General features: G+C 42.8%; 1 protein-coding gene across 1 annotated transcript; it reads right to left on the bottom strand.

Moving 5' to 3' along the window:
• Positions 1–2,202: 2,202 nt before the first annotated feature.
• GAS2L3 (growth arrest specific 2 like 3) lies at positions 2,203–13,581 on the bottom strand. The gene is made up of 8 exons (XM_075157383.1): positions 13,552–13,581; positions 12,427–12,595; positions 11,898–12,016; positions 10,330–10,471; positions 6,578–6,641; positions 5,774–5,912; positions 4,322–4,429; positions 2,203–3,585 (listed from the first exon to the last, which is right to left on the bottom strand). Exons 1-8 carry the CDS (start codon positions 13,579–13,581, stop codon positions 2,203–2,205), a joined length of 2,154 nt encoding a protein of 717 aa, XP_075013484.1.
• Positions 13,582–19,411: the final 5,830 nt, after the last annotated feature.

Below are 19,411 nucleotides of genomic sequence, written 5' to 3'. Positions count from 1 at the left end.
AAAGCCTTGACCCTCTGCAAGCACTGCTCAGCAACAGCCAAAACATTGGTGTGTTATCAACACTGTTTTAGTCACAGATCTAAAACACAGCACCATATGGGATGCTGTGAAGAAAGTTAACTCCATCTCAGCCAGACCAAGTACAGAAAGAAACCCCACGAATTCAGCTATTAATCTGCATGAGATATATCACATTATAGCTCACCATTTGGAAGCCCAAAATCAAAAGCAATTCATCTACTGTAAAATGCTTTCAGCGTATGAAACAATGTGCCAAATTTATCAAGCCTGAAAGCAGTCCAATACAGTCAATACTATTCATAACATTTGCAGTAGTGGCTTTGACCAGTGTATTTATGAAACAAGTAAGCAGTAAGGCCTTCCCCAAACATGCAACTTTGTATGTGAGCTTGTGGGACTTGTGTCCATGTTATTAAAATTGACCTGTTTTGCTCCTACAGTTTGGATATTGTTACTTGCTGTTTACTCCCAGCAGGTTGTAAGCAGTATTGTACAGTAGATATGCATAAATAGAATCATAAATAAAAAAAGCTAACAAGGTGCTCAGAAAGGCAGCTCAATGACTTTGCCACTGCACATGAGAACTCATTATTAATTTATGATGCTTGCTTACTCTAGTTCTAGGGGTCAAAAAAAAAAATTAGATATACAACATCAGAAGCTGCAGTTTCCATGCATCTCTTCTCCTGCCCATAAGTAAATATCCTAGGAGCGGAGAGTAGAAGTGATGGTCTGTGGAAGTCAGCAGTTCTCTTCACAGAACCTGAGAGCTCCTTGGTGTTTGTAGGAATGGCTGTTCATTAGACCCAAAATATCTCAAACAAGGCCACTCCCAAAGACAGTAGGTTTTTTTCATCTACCATGAAACTTACTTCTGTTAAGGGTAAAGGTGTTGAGCACCACAGATGTTTAACCCACTGAAAGCCTTCAGGAGTTTAAAGCATAAACAGTGCACATAGCTTTCTGGCACTTTCAGATGTTTAAAGGCAAATGTAGTCCCTCATTACCTCTTCGGGAAACTACTCCTCATCTTCAGAAAGTAATACAAGAGAGCCAGTAAGGTCTCCATAAATAAAACAAAAAAGGCCACTCCACACTAAGACTGCCCCAAAAAAATTAACTTGTAGCACCGAGAAGTATTTAGCGATTCAGTTTTACATGTAAAGGCCACCCCTGCAGAGCGGTGAGGCTCTGCCGGGGCAGGTCAGTACTCGCAGCTCTGCCTTGCCGGAGCAGGAGCTGCTTTGGGGCTCCATCCCAGGAGCAGGAGCTGCTTTGGGGCTCCATCCCAGGGGAAAAGTGCCTTCCCAGCAACTCAGGCGCTTCTCTCCATGCAGCAGGAGCTTTCTAGAAAAGGCTGGGCTCACTTATAGTCAGATTTGAACATGAACTAAGTAAGGTTATCTGCCCAGGGTTTTAAAAGTAGCATTGCTCACTGAAGAGATCTGTCATGAATTTGAGAGGCTAAGGCACAACGAGAGCACGCGATCAAGGCAATGATTTTCCATGTCCAACTTAACACAAACCAAGGTGGCTCCATTTCCAAGCGAGCTGAAGCCACTTTAAGGCATATGGGGGGGCACAGTGAACACTGATAACAGCAGCTGTCAAATCTAAACATGACTAGAGATTTCTTTCTCCTTCTAATACATGCAGGTGACCCAAATTTGGGTTCCGGGACACTGGTGAACTAAAAACACCCATAGTTTTCTTTGAGGTATTAGAACTTTTACAGCTTGCGCACATCTCTATCGCTTGCCACGGGCCTCGATGCAGATGTGCCAGAACCACCAGAACCGCTCAGGCTCTGCCCTGGGTAGACATTTCTTGGGCAAGCTTCGCTCTCTTGAAAACGAGCAGCAGCAAAAGCGGCAGCCCTAGCTCCCCTTTCCTCTCCCCCACCTTCCCCGCAGCAGGGCAGACTAGCAGCAAACAGGGATATTCTCTATTCCACGGTGCTATACAGCAAGCAAGCTCACGTCTGCATATATTCAAATAGAAGTTTCTAAACTGCAAAATAAATACAGTTCTTACTATAAGTTATGCAGAAAAGTGTAGGTTATACCTAATATTTCATGGTAAAGGTAGTGTTATTTAACTTTTTTCCTTGTCCTCAGTGGAGCAGATACTAGAGGCCCATTCAAATGAAATTAAGACTTCCACAGAAAGTAACAAATAAGCTTACTTTCTGGTTTTTTTACTCCCTGTCATAACAAAATAGTGATCATCTTGCCTGCTTTTCATAAGAGGACCTTTTGATACACCAGGCGTTCCTTTGTTACACGCCGTTGCTGATTTTCCCTTAGGAAGAGGCTTCTTGGCTGCTGGGGCCAAGCTTTCATTTGCTTGCAAGTTTTTGGTTGAAGGTTGACCTTTTGTGGAAGGCTGCGCTGGCTTTTTGGTCACTGCTGCTTTGGCCGAAGTTTGAGGAAGCCGTACAACAGATAAGGGAGTGCGTTCAGGAGGTTTGGATGAAGTGGGTCCAACCTGAGGGGGTTTACTGACATTTGGCTGCTTATTGACAGCTGACGATATGTTTCTGCTTGTAGATACCAGCGTAGGTGGCGACTTTGATGCCTTGCTAACTGCAACGGAAGGTGCAGAGGCTGAGTGTTTTAGGACTGAAGCAGTTTTCCGGTTCCTTGCCAGGTCAGAAGCTGCTTGTGGAGCTTTCTGAGGATGCTGAGACCCAGTTCCTAAGGTCTGAATAGTATTTTCAGAAGGAGGTTTTGCAAGGAGCTGCTGAGAACGTGCAAACTTGGCAACAGCACGCAGGTTTGTAACAGGCGGCCGGGCAGCCTTCAGAGCAACTGAATTCGCTTTGGTTTTAGTGACAGATACAGGTTTGCATTTAGCGGTGACACAATTCTGTTTTGAAGCCATCGTTTCAGCTGTCCCAGACAAGAGAGACGGCTGTTTTTTAGAGGATGAGAGGGCAGGATGCAGCGCTGGTGCCGGGGAGCTCCGAGCCAGGGCAAATTTCACCTTGGGAGCGTCGGGGGACCGAATACGTTTGCGCAATGTTTCAGAGTGAACAAGAGCCGTTCTCGTTCCTGCAGATGAAGAGCTTTTGCTTACAGGCTGCGAAGGAGCAGAAGCTGGTGAGTTGTGTGCAGGAGACTCCAGTTTCTTTGAGGTGCCAGCTAATGGTTTGAAAGGAGACTGCACAGCTGAAGACCCTTGTAATTTGGACCTGACGGTCAGTGACTTGGCTGTGGAGGGTGGGGGCACTGGCACTTTGGGTGATGCCAGGGCAGGGGACCGAGGACGTTTAGATAAAGCCTTCTTGGCGCTGGCCCCGAGAGCTGAAACGGGAGTAAGGGGTTTTGTTGGCTGTTTTTGAAACATATTGACAGCTGACATTGGATTCATGACAGGAGGCTCCTGAATTCTAGCTGACGAGCTGGGGACACTGTCACTGGTGACCCCTTTCTGAAACGCCAGGATTTTTTGTTCCAGAGTTGCAAACTGAAGCACTCGGCACGGATCATATTTAAGCAGAAAACCTTGAAGAGTGTCCCAGCCTCCACCAACACGTACCATCACGTGCTTGCCATGTAGCATCTGAGAACGGGGGAAGAGGGAGTGGGAGCAGAAGAACAAGAGAAACTTCTATCTTGTTTTATGCAGCACTATGTCTTCATCTTACATTAAAATCTATTGAAATTGACTAAAAATAGGACCTCCTTTCTCACAGAGAAACATGTTTTAAAAAAAAAGAGAAATTATGTTATAAATAAGGCTTATACTTCCCAATTGTCTTATTAGATAGTTTCTGCTGCAGAGACAATCATTATGCATCAGGAAACAATGAAAGCATATATACAGAAGACATTTTAACCATTCTGTCAGCATCTTTATTTAGTATACAGAGTTTTGGATACAGATTTTGTTCAAATTATGGATGTCCTCTTAACATTTTAGTCTCAGAAACTCTTATGCCTGCTGAAGACAGCGCTCAACTATCCTACAAATTACAAACCCCAAGCATCCAGATTTTGAAAAAGCAACGTTCTCAGGATATTCTACTGCATTACCCTTATTTATATTGCAAGTTGCTACTGAAATTTTAGAAACACCACAGAAAAACATTAACTTGCTTAGTTTAGTGTGGTTGTCAAATCAATAGTTGTAATATCTAAATAGCTACACCTACTTTGAATAGGAGATTTGATGACATGGTATCCCAACCTAAATCATTCTGTAATTCTAAAACAATACCATAAAAATGAGGTACTCCACTTAAAAGCATTTCTCTCCCCATTATGAATATAAATTGGAATTCTGAGAAACTACTTACTCGTATGAAGAGTATTTTATCTCCCAGTCTATAACGTCCCTCTGATAAGTATTCAATTGAAAATCGATGGGAACAACTGCAGGGAGGATCTTCTGCTATATGTTTAACCTAGTTATTAAAATTGAAAGCATTCGTTAGTATTTTGACAGAAGCATGTGTTTAACAGTTTTTGAGATATTTACTACAAGAAAAGATACTGATATCTTCATCTCATAATCTAAGAAAACACTAGAATTCTGTTCCCTCACAAGAAAATCTCAGCTACACTGAGCTTCAAAATGTAGAATAAGATCAAAAGAAAGAACAAACTGTATGTACAAATATTTCGAGTTGTTCCAATCCAATTTTCATTATTTCTTCAATTTTAAGTTATTTCTACTTTCCTTTTTAAGATTTGTCCGTAACACTATGCATAGTAGCATCAAATTTCTACTTTCCTTTTTAAGATTTGTCCGTAACACTATGCATAGCTACTATGCAAACACTATGCATAGTAGCACCACAGTCTTATAAAGACACTGTTATGGTCTCTAGAAATTGAAACAAGTGCCTGGGTCTCTCCCGTGACCGAATCCATTGCTACACCCGACCCAGGGCTACTTCAGCATTCTCCTTAACTTTTTGTAAGGCTTTTGTAAGTTAATCTTCTATGCGACACCCAAGAAGGAAACCAGGGAAAGGAAGAGAAAGGTAGCCCCCAAATAGGTCCAGGGTTAGTGAAGATGTGCCTCTTACAGCCACTTAGAAACTTAACAAATTGGAAGGTGAAGACTATTGCCGAGCAGGAAGAATTGTGAGACTTTTCAGAGAGAGCGAGGATCTGGTGGCTGACTTTCCCAAAGAAGCAGAAGTTTTACATTATAACACAGAGGACCTTTAAAATAAATTAATTTTAAAGTCTCAACATGCATTTTTAAGCAAAATAGGAAAGTTGTTTATCATTCCTTTTGGACGAATTCACAAGATGTACAAATCATTTCCTTTTCTGCATACATATTAATTTCCAATCGGTACAGCTACAGAGATTTTATTTAAAGTCTTTTTCAAAAGAGTTTCATCAAAGCCTACTTTAACATTTGATGAAGTTTTATGAAAACATCAAATTGAAGACAAGCGTACATTACAGTGATAGAATATTAACACACCAGAAAAATTGAATGAGAGTATTTCTTATACTCAAAGAAGCAATGAAAGGGGAGTGGGGGGAAATCAAGGCACGTTATATGCACTGACGCATTAACTCCAAAATATATACGACAGCATTTTGCTTACATTTTAAAAAAAAAATAGTTGTTTTTAAAAAAAAAGAGGTGCATACCCTTCTCTTTTCTATTTAAGGAGGCTCACAAATATTAGATGAAAAACAGCTTATGTTTACTGAGCCAGATCATACAAGTACTAAACTTAGAGTTTGATTTAAAGCCTATATCATAATAAGTAAGTAGTACTTACTGCCTCATGTAGCTCCCCATGCTGACAACATGACTTGGCTGTGCTAATAGGTGACGGTGGTCCAGAGGTCATCAGCAGTGTTTCCTCTAACTCAATTTCCTTCTCTAGTTTTACTAGTACTGGAGGTTCAACTCCATACCTCAAAACAAATACAAAAGTAGAGAGTTTAATTGCTAAAGAAAACAAAAAGAAACTGATGATAAGAAACATGCAAAATTCTGAGTAGCTTGACTGACAGGGAACAGCACTACATCAGTCAGAGGAAAAACTGCCTTGATAATGCAAAGAGAAGGAGCAACTCTTGAGTTTCTAGTAGAAGTCCTCCCAAAGGTGGTCTTGGAGCTACCAGAGAAGGCAGTAAAAATACTGTCAAAACTACACAATTTAGGTCACATCCAATTTAGATAAACTATCTTAAAGCTTCCAGCTCTGCACTAGAAATAAATTAGAAGTCTAAATTTAGAGAATGATAAAGACATACCTGCCAAAAAACTTTAAAACTGTATTTGACGTTCACTGAGTTCTTCCACGATGTACATGTATCTATAAGCTGAATGTAGTATTTAAACATACGGCTATAAAAACCAGTGTGGATCAGCACTTCTCCATAAAAGATTGATAAATATTTTAAAAACTACTCATATTGTATGGTGGTCCTAGAAAAGCTACTCATTACTTTGTGCACGGAATTAACATCTACTGCATTGTACTTAATGACCGCAGATTGTCTTAACTTTGTCTTAGCTTTTACTTAATAGAATATGTTCTTCAATTTCTTGTTAAGAGCATGTATGGATCACATACCTGGATACAATGCGTCCAATTTCCAACAAGCAAAGATACACTTGTCTTGGATCCTTGTGCAAAACTGAAAGGGAAGAGAATAAAAGGGAGTTACAGCTCATATTTACTGTGGAGAGGCCTGTGCAATTAGGTACAGAGAAGGGGAAATGAGGAATAGATGACTATAACTTTGCCATCATTCTACCCGGAGGCAAGCTACTTTATCATGGATAAAGTACTATATGCTTTCCACTCTAATTTTCTATTTCATAAAGTGTTTAAACCCATCCTGGCACTCCTGAAATCAAACTCTTCTTCACCTCCTAAGAGAAATACGCTTTATTTGATTTTACACTGTTCTTCCTTGATGTGAACTGGAAAGAAAGAGATCTGAGAACTTTCCCTTCCCTATCCCCAAATATATTATAGCATGAATAATATGAATAATAAGATGAAAAGCATTCAACAACTGCAAATAGGAAAATACACTCCAGCTGTTCACGCTTGTGCATACAGACACAGATAGGCACACACTCTCTCCAGGAGAACAACCGTAGGAGATACGCGGCAAGGCCTCTAGCTGACAAGTGGGTGGCTATGCAGCCAGTCAGCCCAAGTGGTTTAAACCCTCGGCTGTGGAAGAATAATCTGGGTGACTGTTACCATTTCAGTAAGCAACAGATCCTTTTTCTTATCTCTTTAAAAGTTCTGGGGGCCAGCAGGGTCCATCCCTATGGCAGATTCACCCAGTTCCAGTAGAAGATACCACTTGCCAGTGGCAGCTCCCCTACCTCGTTCTATACCCTCATTTCACCCCTCCCTATCAGCCTCCACCTCCTGCCCCATCCACCCAAAGGTTTTCTTCAGAATTTGGTATCTTTGTGAGGATCTACCTGAGGAAGAGGGTCAAAACCCCTGACCGTAAGAGGGAGGCGTGAATGACATTGGTTTAAGAGGCAAACACTCAGATGCAAGTATCAGATACTGGCTGTGATCACAGAAAAGATGCAACGCTATTTCAGATACGTTAGTAGCACAGAGTTTTGCACTAGGCTTTGCTGCTCAAGGACTGCGCCCACATTAACCCAGCTAGCGCCCAACGCAGAGGCTGCTTTGCACCCCTCAGTTCAGAGCACCTCTAGCAGCTGCAAGCCACTCAACTGCGTAGACACACTAAATCATGATCAGGAGAGCTGAAGATGAGATGGAAGAGTGGAGCGATAGCCAAACGGTGTGTAGGTGACCATGGCAGTTGCTCTGGGTTTTCTTGACAACTTTGAAATGAAAAAATTCAATTATTTTTACCGCTGCACTGAAGAATAGAAGAGGCAGAAGCAAAGCAATGTCTGTTTTGGTTTCTTGCAACTTCCATCTTTAGGCGTGCAAGAAACAGGAAAAAGAAACAAGGCCGATGACAGAGAAAGAAAATAGTTTAAAAATTTCACGCACAAGTAACTGCTTCCTCCTCTGCCCCCATTTAAGCCTCAAAATTGAGATGCTCTCAACATGTTCTAAGAACACAGTTGTATGAATGCTCTAGAAAACAAACCATCCCTGTGCTTTCTTAGCCAGCTAGGTGTACTGCCTAATAACTCAGAAACCAAAGGCTGGGAGAAAGGTCATTCAGCTCCTCTCCACCACACACGGCACCATTCTTTACCCCACCATCATCAAGTATAAGAAATGTGAAAAGCCACAGATACAATTTTCATATGGTGTAACATTTTATATAAACCAGTCTGACTTTCTTCATACTGTGCAGTAACAATATTCAGTAGAAACTGGAAATTCACTCTGAAGAGAAGCCTAATGAGCCAGCTCTATATTTACAGACAAAATCTAACATCTTTCTGATGTTCAATTTGATATTTAAAATGACTTTGCCTTAAATAAGACTGAAGTGTTTCCTGAAGTATAAGGTGAGTATGAAGTCAGATGTTCTTATTTATATCATCTACTCCAGTTTGTAAGTCTACTTTTTGAAAAATCTGATTACGAAGCGTAAATCTCGAAAAGAAAGTTGGCACAGCCATAATCTAAAAGTTACTAGAGGTCATTTCACCTTTCTTTTTTTTTTTCCCCGTAAGTGCTTTTGTCAGCTGTAACAGAAGAGGCATAATTTGCCTGAATCCAGAAGAGAAAAATCCCTAGCAGAGATCAAGACATTTGGCTTGATGTCAAAGGGCATCCCATGATGGCTACTCTCCCTTTCTGCTGTCTCAGGAGCCACTTATTTCCTTCACAGCCATCCACACTTTTCAGGAGGTGTCGCTATATGTATCTGATGGGAAAAGGACAACTGTCAAATTGTCTTTCCCCTACTTCATTCATAAAGAATAGCTTGAAAGTTTGATGGAGAACATCAGTGGAAAGAACATTTCATCAAGGAGGCTGCAAGTCTGCTCATTTCGACTGCCAAAAAGGCTCACAGAAGATATTTATGCCACAAAGCAAGCTTGTGTCAAGAGTTACAATCAGACTTCAAAACGCTTCTTGGCTATGAGCGAAAGCCACAGCGTTAAGAAATCCGGTCTGCTTATCTCAGGGAGGCTAAACAGGTTCTAGTTACCCATCCACTTATAGGAACTAAGATGTTTAAGCAATGCAATTCATACAAGTTGAACTGAGAAAAATATTAAAACTAATTTTCTTATAGCTCAGTTCTCCTACTCATCTGTATTTCACGGCACTGAAAAAAATACACTCCCTAGTAAAACCAGAATGAGACAGATGCAAAAGAGGATATTTTCTCAACTATTGTAAAAGATGATTTATCCAGTAGAGAAGGCATGGGCAGTCCAATTAGCAAGGAGGAGAGCTTAAAAGAAAAGCAGTTAATGAAAACAGTGCCTCCCATTTAAATAGCATTAAATGGCACAAAGACTTCAAGAAAATCTAGTAAATACAGTAACAAATTCATTTGATTACTGAAAACACAGATACTTTGCAATTTTTTGCTATTCTACTTGACAGGCAGATATTTTGCCCTTTTTTTAAAAAAAAGAAAACCCACAGTATTTGGCTTGCCACAGAAAGGTTTGTATTAATTTTTACTGACATAATAGCACAGTTCCTCTTAATTAACAGTCAAAAAAATGTTATGCCATCTGGAAGTATCAGTCTAGAAGCTGTTTGTTGTAAGGGACAGACTGTGCACTGGGGCAGGCATAAACACAGTTGGCAATATTTATTTTTATAACTATCTTATTAAATGGGAAAATACAAATGGTTTAGAGTCATGTCAGGCAGGTCCTGAAGTAAATGTTAATTACCAACAGACTGTTGTCACTTCAGGCACAACGCCCCGATGTAGTTACCAAATTTAGCAGTCATGAATGCATTATTCTGAGGGTTTTCTGCAACAAGAATGAGCTCTAATACCAAATAAAGGATCTTATTGTGAGTTGACTCCATGGCCTTGTGGTCTTCCCGCACAGGGAAAGCGAAACGATGCTTTTCTCCTCTGTTTCTCAGTAGTCCTTTTTACTGAAGAAAAACATGCGAGTTTGCTGCACAGCTGTCACTCCTCCCCTCCTCCCACACAGCACTTTTAGGAGGTTGGAAAAGCATCATGCAAGTTAGAGCAGTCACTGAACTGATTTTTCAAGGCTTTTATGTGAACACTGCCTTAAAATAAATGAAAGCATTAATAGCTTGCACAAGACGGGTACAGTTGTGACAAAGGCTTCACAAGACCACACACAAGAGATCTCCCTGACCAGGTAGTTATCCACATACAGATCAAAGCAAGTCTTACAAAAAGATAGATTTACCTAAACCTTCAGATTCAAAGAGATAAGTCTCATCAACTCCAATGGCCCTACACCAGTTAAGAAAGTTGGCTGTATTATCTCTGGCAAAAAAAGATCCTGATGGAGCATCCTTCTTACATGGAACTTTTCTCATAGGAAAATTCTGGCAAGGGAAGAAAACAAAAAGTACATTGTGCACATCAACATTGCCAACAGATTTCGGAGCATATTTGCAAAGGAAAAGAAACTCTAAATTCGGAGTACAGAAACAGTGGTTAGTAACTATTTTGTTCAACCCACCATGTATTCTATTAAAAAAACTACGCTAATGTTGAAGGCATTCCACCTTATCTTTGTGAGCAGTCACTGAGCGAAAAATCCTTAGCTCTGCAACCTCTCCCAGAACCTTTCCCACATGCTGGGGTAAAAGTCTTACTGGTGGTTTCACAGGTCTAGACAATTATTCCCCCTTCCCAAGCTCTGTTCATAGCAGCAGAACGAGCAGAGAGAACCCCAAATCAACTAAGCTACACTTTGCTGCCAGATTTCAACACTTTAGAGCCCATTCTAGAAAGCAGAGGGAATCAGAAGGGAGCAAAGGGCAGTTTCCTTTAAAACAATTCAGTACTTACTTGTTTTTAAATTGCTATCTTCAAAACTAAAGAAACAGTTCAAAGGTATACAAGTTGGGCGTCTTGTCCCCTTAAAAAACCGTAAGGATTTGCAGCATTCATATGGCGCTAGTATAAGTGCCATTTGGCATCCTAAGACTGCTGTCTTGTCCCCCCCGAATTAATAATAATTCTAATATTAGTAATTATATTACTTACTGGTAAATATCCATTATTTAAAGCTATTGTTTTCCTAGCTAAAACAGTAATCTGGAAAAAAAAATGGTCTGGATATGTGAAACGGTTCCTCCTGTCCCCAAGGGAAACACTACCAATCAGGGCACATCAGTTGGCGATCTACTACTTGACAAATCCAAGCATTGCTGTAGCTATACTGGGTACCTGTACATTGAACATATGCTACCTGCACCATCACGACATGGTTTATACTCCACAGTGATACACCACTATTTTTCATTGTACAAACACAGACTGCAAGTTACTTGAGATTCGCGTTTCAACTCAGCCTTGGTTCCTAACAAAAACACTGAAGCGCATCTCCAGGTACATCTCAATACAGATGTTTTCATGGCTATCCTATATACTAGAGTTTAGCCACCAGTTTCTGGAATAAAACATTCCACCAAGTGCCAATGGATATCTTGTTACCAACCCACACTGATGTTATCAGGGGAACAAACTCCAGACTTGGACTACATCTTCCTCTGGCAAGACTTCTACTGAAATCAAACTAAAAAACTAGTAAGGACATTAGGATTTGATTAACAAAGTGAATAAGTCCTTTGTTGCATAAGGACAGTTTATCCATGTATAACGCTACACTGTTGTTAATCGGTCTCCAGACAGACAGCACACAGAATGCCACGTTGGGAAGCCTCACTCACCTGCTTTCCTTTTACTACTACTTACAGTTAAAGACTTTATCTATGTATTAAAAAAAATCACAATATGACTCACCCTTAAACTATTTGAGCTACAACATTTTTTAATTGTGTTTTGAAGAACACCAACCAATTGGCAGAGTAGTACCCCATTATCAAGTTCTTCTAGCAGTTGTTCTGCTTTGACTTCTATTCCTAAAAAAAGAAGGTCAGTATTAGAGTTACTCCACAGAAGGTAAAGTTTCATATGAACTTAGAGGCAACTCAAAAAGCATTCCATCCATCATATAATTTACTACAGTGTTAAAGACCGAAAATTAGTAGAAATATGTAAGTAAACTAAAATCAAATATCCACTTAATTAGATTTTAATTAGACTAACAAGATTCAGAAATATAAATTAGAACGATTAATCATCCTACCTCTAAGAGGTGGCAGCTAATAAAATCCGAAACCGTAGCATGCATTTTAATGCAATTCTCCTAGCCATTCAGGCTCAAATACACCAGATCTTAACTGTACTATAGATATTAAGCGTCAGCATTGACTGGAATATTGGAAAGTGCTTTGAAATTTATTAGACAGTGATTTATTTTTAACCTCACCCAGCAAGCCAGACAGCCAGATGGACAGATCTTCTTGCATAGGCACCAGAGTTGCTTCATGCCGCACAGATATCCATTGGTCATACAGGCACACATCTGCCAAGCCTGGCCCATGTCTGGGAGTCAGAGGACTTCGGGGACTCAAGGGAAGGTCGTCTCCAAACCACACCTGCAGAAGGTTTCAGTAAGCTGAAGACAGCGAGCGCTAATATTTGCAGTCAGATGACGAAAACTTGCACTTCTGAATTATGCTAAAGATCTGTTATTCAAAGAGTAAGTGTTCGTTCCCCTTCAGAGAGATACACCAAGCCAACACAACAGTAATCACGAACGGCGCAGCTCTCATTAGTAACTCCTGCATCAAAAGTACTACTACATTCATTCTCTTGACTTGTTTAGATTTAAAATTACATACTTTCCTGCATATTAAATAAAGAAAACATACATTAAATTTGTGGGGTTTTTTTTTCCTCAGCACATCTTAAGTAATGAAATCTGCGGTTTATCATATAATTTACTACTGATTTCTCTGATCAAACATTTCAGAGGCATTTTGTGATTAAATCATTAAAATGATGATGTTAAAAGACAAAACACATTCCCCTGCAAGAACATAACACACTTCTTGAACATGAATCCTTAGCATTTCTCTTAAGGATTGCATATTTTCAAACTGAGAGGTACCTTTACATTTCAAGAAAAGGACCACACTGAAATTTCACATACAAAATTCCCAAAGACGAAGAGTCCTTCTGATATTCTTAACTACTTTCCTTCAGTTCAGTGCATGTATAAAATATATCTGTTTATACTTAAGTGATTAACTAGAATATAGAGTTTTTAAAAACACCTCTTAATCATTAAGCAAGTTTTTAAATAATCTCAGCCTTTGACTTCAAAACCTTCTTAGGTAACAGCACTTAGGAAGAGAAAGGATCACCTATCTGATATAACACTGGGTTATCTATCCTGTCACATTGCTCCATTTATAAAATGGGAAAACTATTACTTTTTTTTTTAAAACTAGAGATAACTCTGGGGATTCTAGCATTTCCTCTGCTTCAGGGTAGACCTTTGAATAAAAAAAGTATTATACGGAATTCAAACATTACAAAAGGCATTTACCTGAACTGCATTCTGCATGGTCATCTGCATTTACATTAGTTTCTCCCCCCTGGGGAAAGAGAAGAGAATTTTTAATACAGTCCCTCCTGCTTTCATGAAAATTCCAAGAAACACCCAGCAGTGCTGTTTTGGCAAAATACGAGCGAGTCTAATCAGAAATGGAGGGGGGAAAGAGGGAAGTATCTTAGCAGCTAAGGTTTTGATCCAGTATTCTGTCAACTTCAGTTCTCTGCCCTTAAATAAAGCAGCAGTTATTACAGCACAAAGTAGCAACTAACTTCGTATGCATAAATAATACTCAAAGGTTTGCATGATTTTAAGGAGCTGTAAGGCATTTACTTTGCCAAAGAGAAATATTAATACTTCCAACCATTCTTGGATTTAACAGTGTTGGCATTCACTCCTTCCTTCTCAGCTATCACATATGTATCTTGTACGTGCATGCATACACATATATAAGCATCCTGAGTTTACATTAAATACTTTGAAGATTATGAAAATCTTAAAGCAAGAAAATGATTTTGAAGAATGAGATTTCTTCTTGCATAGATACATGAGAGAAATCAATGTTTTTATTAATTTCTGTTGGGATTTTGACTTAGATTTCCAGGCAGCTAGCACATGCCCAAGTTTTCAACAGAATGCTGCAAACCATTGTAGCAATATGGTTATCAAGACAATCCCCTGGCAAAAAAAAATCCTTAAGAGAAGTTTTAAAGGCAATCTGGTCAACGCCTTCTCTCCTGAAGCCAACACAGTATTTACCAGCAATGCTTTCAATCATGGGAAAACCCAGCACAAACTCTACTCTGGGCTGGGGATCAGCAAGTCTCTCCACGTAGGCTCCAGGTCTAGAGATGCACAGGGTTACCAGGCTAGCAGCATACACACGCACCAGAAGGAATTTCCCCAACATAATTCTCCACAGTGGTAGTGGAAGGCATTACAACGTCAAAATGTACTTATCTGTGACTTGAAATCAGTTAAAAACAACTTTCTTGCTCCGTTACTTAATAGCTGCAATAAAACTTCATTTGCCTGATTAGGCTGGAAACCAGATTGCAGACATAGTCAGACAATTTTAACTCATCTGTTTTCCTTTAAAAATGAATAACTCCCCTCTCCTGTCCCAGATGTTTAAGCTTTATAGACAGTATTCTTGTCTCCTCCATCTGTTGCACACCCTCACCTTCCTACGGCAAAAGGCTGAATAGCCCATCACAGAAGACCCAATTCTCATAAAAATTCTCCCCCTTCCTCTTACCCAGAAAGCAGAACAGTGCCGTTTCCTCCCCATTTTTCCCTCCCACTGCCTTCAACCTCACAGGCTACATAGGACCACACATTTCAAACAACTTACCTCTACGACCAGCAAACGAGCAACCGGTTTGTTTTCAGACTGAAGCCACTTCCTTCTATCAGGACTGCTAGCGCTTCTCAAACTTTATCAGAGACACTTCAAGTGATATCTTTCCCCGTCCTTTTATTTCTAGGGACGAAAAAAAAAAAAAGAAGAGACATCCTCTCCTTCATGTCATTTTTCCTTCTATGAATGAACAAGGGAAGGGCAGTGTATATACCAAGCATTACTAATGAGCATGTTATGCTTCCCACAGCTTTGTCCAGAGGAATACATTTTCCTTTAGCATAAGAAAGCTATTGTCCCAAGAGAGTCGCAGTAAGAGGCTTCATTGATTAAAAAAATAAATAAAACAACAGCAGAACAGCCAGTAGAGAAGTTGGTCTCATTAAAATAAGGAGCTCCATATAGGCTAACAAGAGCTCTAGCATACTAACTGCCAAGGGAAAACAAAAGGCAGCCTAATTCACAGAGAGCACTCAAAACACGAACAAAGCAAAATAGTCACACAGCAGCTATCACAAGAATGCTCAGCATCTGCAGTTTTGTGGCATGCCTAAGAAAAACTAGTCTTAAACAAAAAGAAAAAAAGAAAAAAAAAAAGGAAAAATAAAAAAAAAGGAGATTGAGGAAAATTGTGGCACTTGAACTTCAAGGGCCTGCTCTTCTTAAACAAGTTATTTTGTAAGCCTATATGCCAAAGGGCTCTCTAGAAAGTCAAACAGCTTCACTTATTATCAGGGCATCTGAATAACATTTAACAGAAAAACCTCTGATGACACAGACTACCCTGCACGAATTCTGAGTTGAAAAATGAATATAGTAACAATTACCCATTTTCAGATCCCAAACAGTCCAGCTCTGAGATCGCGGGGAATACAGATTAACGTAGCCTTATCACTTACAGGGAGAGGCACGAGATGAGAAGACCCAGCAGCCTGCCACATTCAAGCAGCCAACCCGCAAAGGTGCAGAAGGTGTCGTGGTGAGGCAAATACTGCAGTACCAGGTAGAATCATAACCAGATCTGACTTCTAAAACCAGTTGGGTTCCCTGCATCAAAAAGCTGTATGTAATGAATGAATCAAGTATTCGGTATTGAATTCAGTCAGCTCCAGCTAGAACCGTATCAGTTTCCCTGCACGCCAGTTTTTTCAACTCAGCTTCATTCAACAGGCATTTGGTGTTCAGGGCTCAGAGCTGTGAAAGCAAAGACCCCAGAACGAAAATGTACCATGTATCATCTCCCACGCATAGCCTCAGGCCATGCCATTCCCATCTCCAGGCCAGCTGATATCCCCAAGGTGCCTAGGAGGGCTCTCCACCTGCTTCACCCCTTAAAATGCAAGCGCTTCTCAACCAGGGGGGCAACCAGCCCAGCTCCAAGCTCAGCAAATGTAGAGGTCCCCGATCCCCCGCACCACTCCCAGAAAATATCTCATTTCTGCTGGCGCTTCTGCTGCCAACAGGCTCCGCGAGATGGGAGGAGAGGAGAAAGGCTGCCTAGTAGCGCCTTACGGCTGGATCAATAAAACGACATTGATTGACTGCGAGACGGGCGGTCAGCCCCAAATGATATATTGGGGAAGGCAAGAGCTGCCTTCAGCTGGCCGACTGCCAAACCTCCAATAAAGGACTAAAGCTATGGATCAACATTAAGAAAGAGAGGAGAGGAAAAAGGTACCTATCTTCTGACACATGGCACAGGGACAGCATTTCTCAGGAAAGGGGGTGCAGACATACCCCAGACATGACGCCCACAGGACAGCCTCGCAAGACTGTAGTCTGCTTCTGCTCTCCAGAGATGCCCACCACTTTGCCCCCAGGCAATCTGAGAAACAGTAAAGTCAGCAAATACTAAAGCACTTTACGCAAATACCTCAGGGTGCTAAACACATGCTCTTTAGATGCTACACAAGATAGCCTACTTAGTATCAGTTGTATCAGGTTTTATAGATCATTCTCTGAGGCCCAACCAGCAAGACACGCTGCACTAATTACAAGCCATTCTGTAGCACAAGATGAACCGAGTCCAAGTCCCATTTTACTCGACTGCACAGTTTACAAAGCAAAAAAAAAAATAATCCACAACTCCACAGATACCTAAAACATGGATGAAGCAGCTGTTGACCTAGCTTAAGCAAAACCTAAAAGGATTCACAGACTCATTAAAAAGCCTTGGGTTCACAGACTCATTAAAAAAACCTTGGGTAGAAACACTTTTACATCTTCACCCTATATTTAAGATATATCACACATCATCTTCTATTCCATCAACACCCAAAGGCAGTCACAACAGACTAACACAGAGCAGCTGGAAAGCGTAGATTAGTCTTGACAGTACCTACTGAAACCCACATTTTTAAACACTCTAAAATGAAAGAAGCTGTCAAGTCAGTATCTGCTGAAACCTACAGGATAGCCAAGATTTTTTTTTTGTACACATATCCTAACATGCAGAAGAAAAGAGGTAGGCACAACAAGGCACATCCATGAAGCGCTACTCTCTCCGTCACTACAGCAATTAGAGAGCCCTTTTGTTGCATTACTGAGTCAGCAGGAGCTCTGCTTCCCTGGGGAGGCCTCAGAGCCACGAAAGAGAAAGAACCAGACTAGTCAGTCCAAGGTGAAGGGCTTTTAAGGTGGCAACCAACTCCTTACATTAAAGCACACCGACTGCTCTCCTCGGGGACTGCCTTTCCGCACCTTTTAGTGACAGCGCACACAGCGCGTGGCAGCGAGCCCGCTCTCCCCTTCCAAAGGGCGGCAAAGGCGGTGGATTCACCTGTCAGGTGAGAGAAACCCACTTGAAATCAGGGAGGAGCACTTCAGCTGGCATCTCTGCAGGAGACGTTCAGATGGCTCCTTTACCACAAGAGCATCCAGTTTGGGGAGAGGCTGGTTAACACGAGACACACTACCCCTGCCGCTCGCTCACGTTCACAAACAAACTCTTCTCTCCCTCCCATTTCCACCCCACACTTCTTCCAGCAAAGCAACACTGAGGGGAGCATCGCTTGATGTCCAAGAAGCAGGCTGCTGGCTGGCCATAGTCAGGAGGCATTTATTATGACTTAAATATAAAATCCTGTATGATGAAAGATCCACCCAGTACATTTAGAATTACAAACACATAGGCCAGCTATGCCTTATAGGTCCTAAAGATATACACGTACTTTTTCCCATGTCTTGATCTGACACTATGCCAAAGGTGACACACAGCATCCCTGGAATACGGCCAGCTTTTGGGCAAAGAAAGGAGCCAGACGTTTTTCAGCTTACTAAGCAATATGAATATTTTAGCCAAGAGCACTAGGGCAAATTTCCTACACAAATAGCACCGCATCCTCAAATGCTTGTGTGAGGCACAGGAGAGACTGGTTTGAAGGGTGTTATGCAAAAACTCTCCCCTGTCCCTTCCCCGCGGTAAGTTTCACGGCACTTCGCTTCCCACATCGATGCCAGAGAGACTAACTCGCCCGGATAGGAGCTGCTGTCCCTGGAAGGGTTACCGAGCCAATCCCGGTAACAGGCTTAGCCCAATACCGGGGTCCGTCCCCGCTGCACGGGGCTCCCCGCGACGTGCGATGCTCAACACGTTTTCCACGTTGCCCCTATAGATAGGTAACTGACCGAGTGACACCGCTCCGCAGCTGCGCGCCCTATGCACCACCGCAAGCGGAACCCCGCAGCAGCACCCTGGTCCCCACGTGGGGCCGGACCCGCCGCCACCCCTCACCTTCCCCGCGGGCCGGAGCCGGGGTACCGCCAGCCCCGGCCATCCCTCGATGCGGGGGGAGCTGCGCGCTGCCGCTGCCACCGCCCTCCCACTGCCGCCGCTCCCCGGCCCCGTACTCACCGGCAGCTGCCCCCGCGCCGCGCCGCGCCACGCTCCCCCCGCGCCCGCGCCACGGCGCCCCCGTCCGCCCCGCGCCGGCCGCTCCGTTCGAAAGGGCCAATCAGCGCCCGCGGGGCGGGGCCGGGCCGGGCGGGCGGGGCCGTGCCCGCCGCACCTGGCCCGGGTCCGCGGCACCGCCCAGCCCTCAGCCCCCCGGGCGGTGCCTGGCGCCCGCCGCGCTCCCGCCGCCCCCTCTCCCGCGCCCGGCCCCCGCAGCCCCTCGCGGCTCTCCGCTACACCCGATTTACCAGGGGGCAGCCTGGGGGTCTCCACCGGAGCCCCCGCCGGTTGGGGTGAGGGCGCTGCGTAGCGGAGCCGCCCCTCCGGCAGGGCGCAGGGTCACGGCCCCGCTGGTAGCCGGGCTCCCCCGTCAGGCCCCCGCGGGGGCCAGGTCAGGCCTCAGTGTCCCACCCGCTGCGGCGGCGCGGCCAGGGGGCTGCCCGCTCGGACGCTGCGGCCGCTGGCCCTCCCGCCCACGGGCCGCCTCGGCTGTCAGGAAAGCACGGTCCCCTGTGTCACCGACTGCGTTTGAAAGCAGTTCTGCTTCCCTGGGGCAGCGGTGCGCGGCGGTCCGGGGAAGCCCGTGGAGGCGCCTACTCCCG

This window comes from Calonectris borealis, chromosome 1 (assembly GCF_964195595.1).
Source record: "Calonectris borealis chromosome 1, bCalBor7.hap1.2, whole genome shotgun sequence".
Classification (NCBI taxonomy): Eukaryota; Metazoa; Chordata; class Aves; order Procellariiformes; family Procellariidae; genus Calonectris; species Calonectris borealis.
Note: the sequence above shows the minus strand (reverse complement) of the source record. Positions and strands in the feature narration are given on the sequence as shown.

Excerpts from the sequence above, each read along its gene's own strand:
- GAS2L3 (XM_075157383.1), bottom strand. The coding sequence starts at position 13,581 with ATGCAGATGACCATGCAGAATGCAGTTCAG. Across the intron at positions 12,017-12,426 it reads CTGGCTGTCTGGCTTGCTGG|GAATAGAAGTCAAAGCAGAA; the intron begins GTGAGGTTAAAA and ends TTCTTTTTTTAG. Across the intron at positions 4,430-5,773 it reads ATGGGGAGCTACATGAGGCA|GTTAAACATATAGCAGAAGA; the intron begins GTAAGTACTACT and ends TTTAATAACTAG.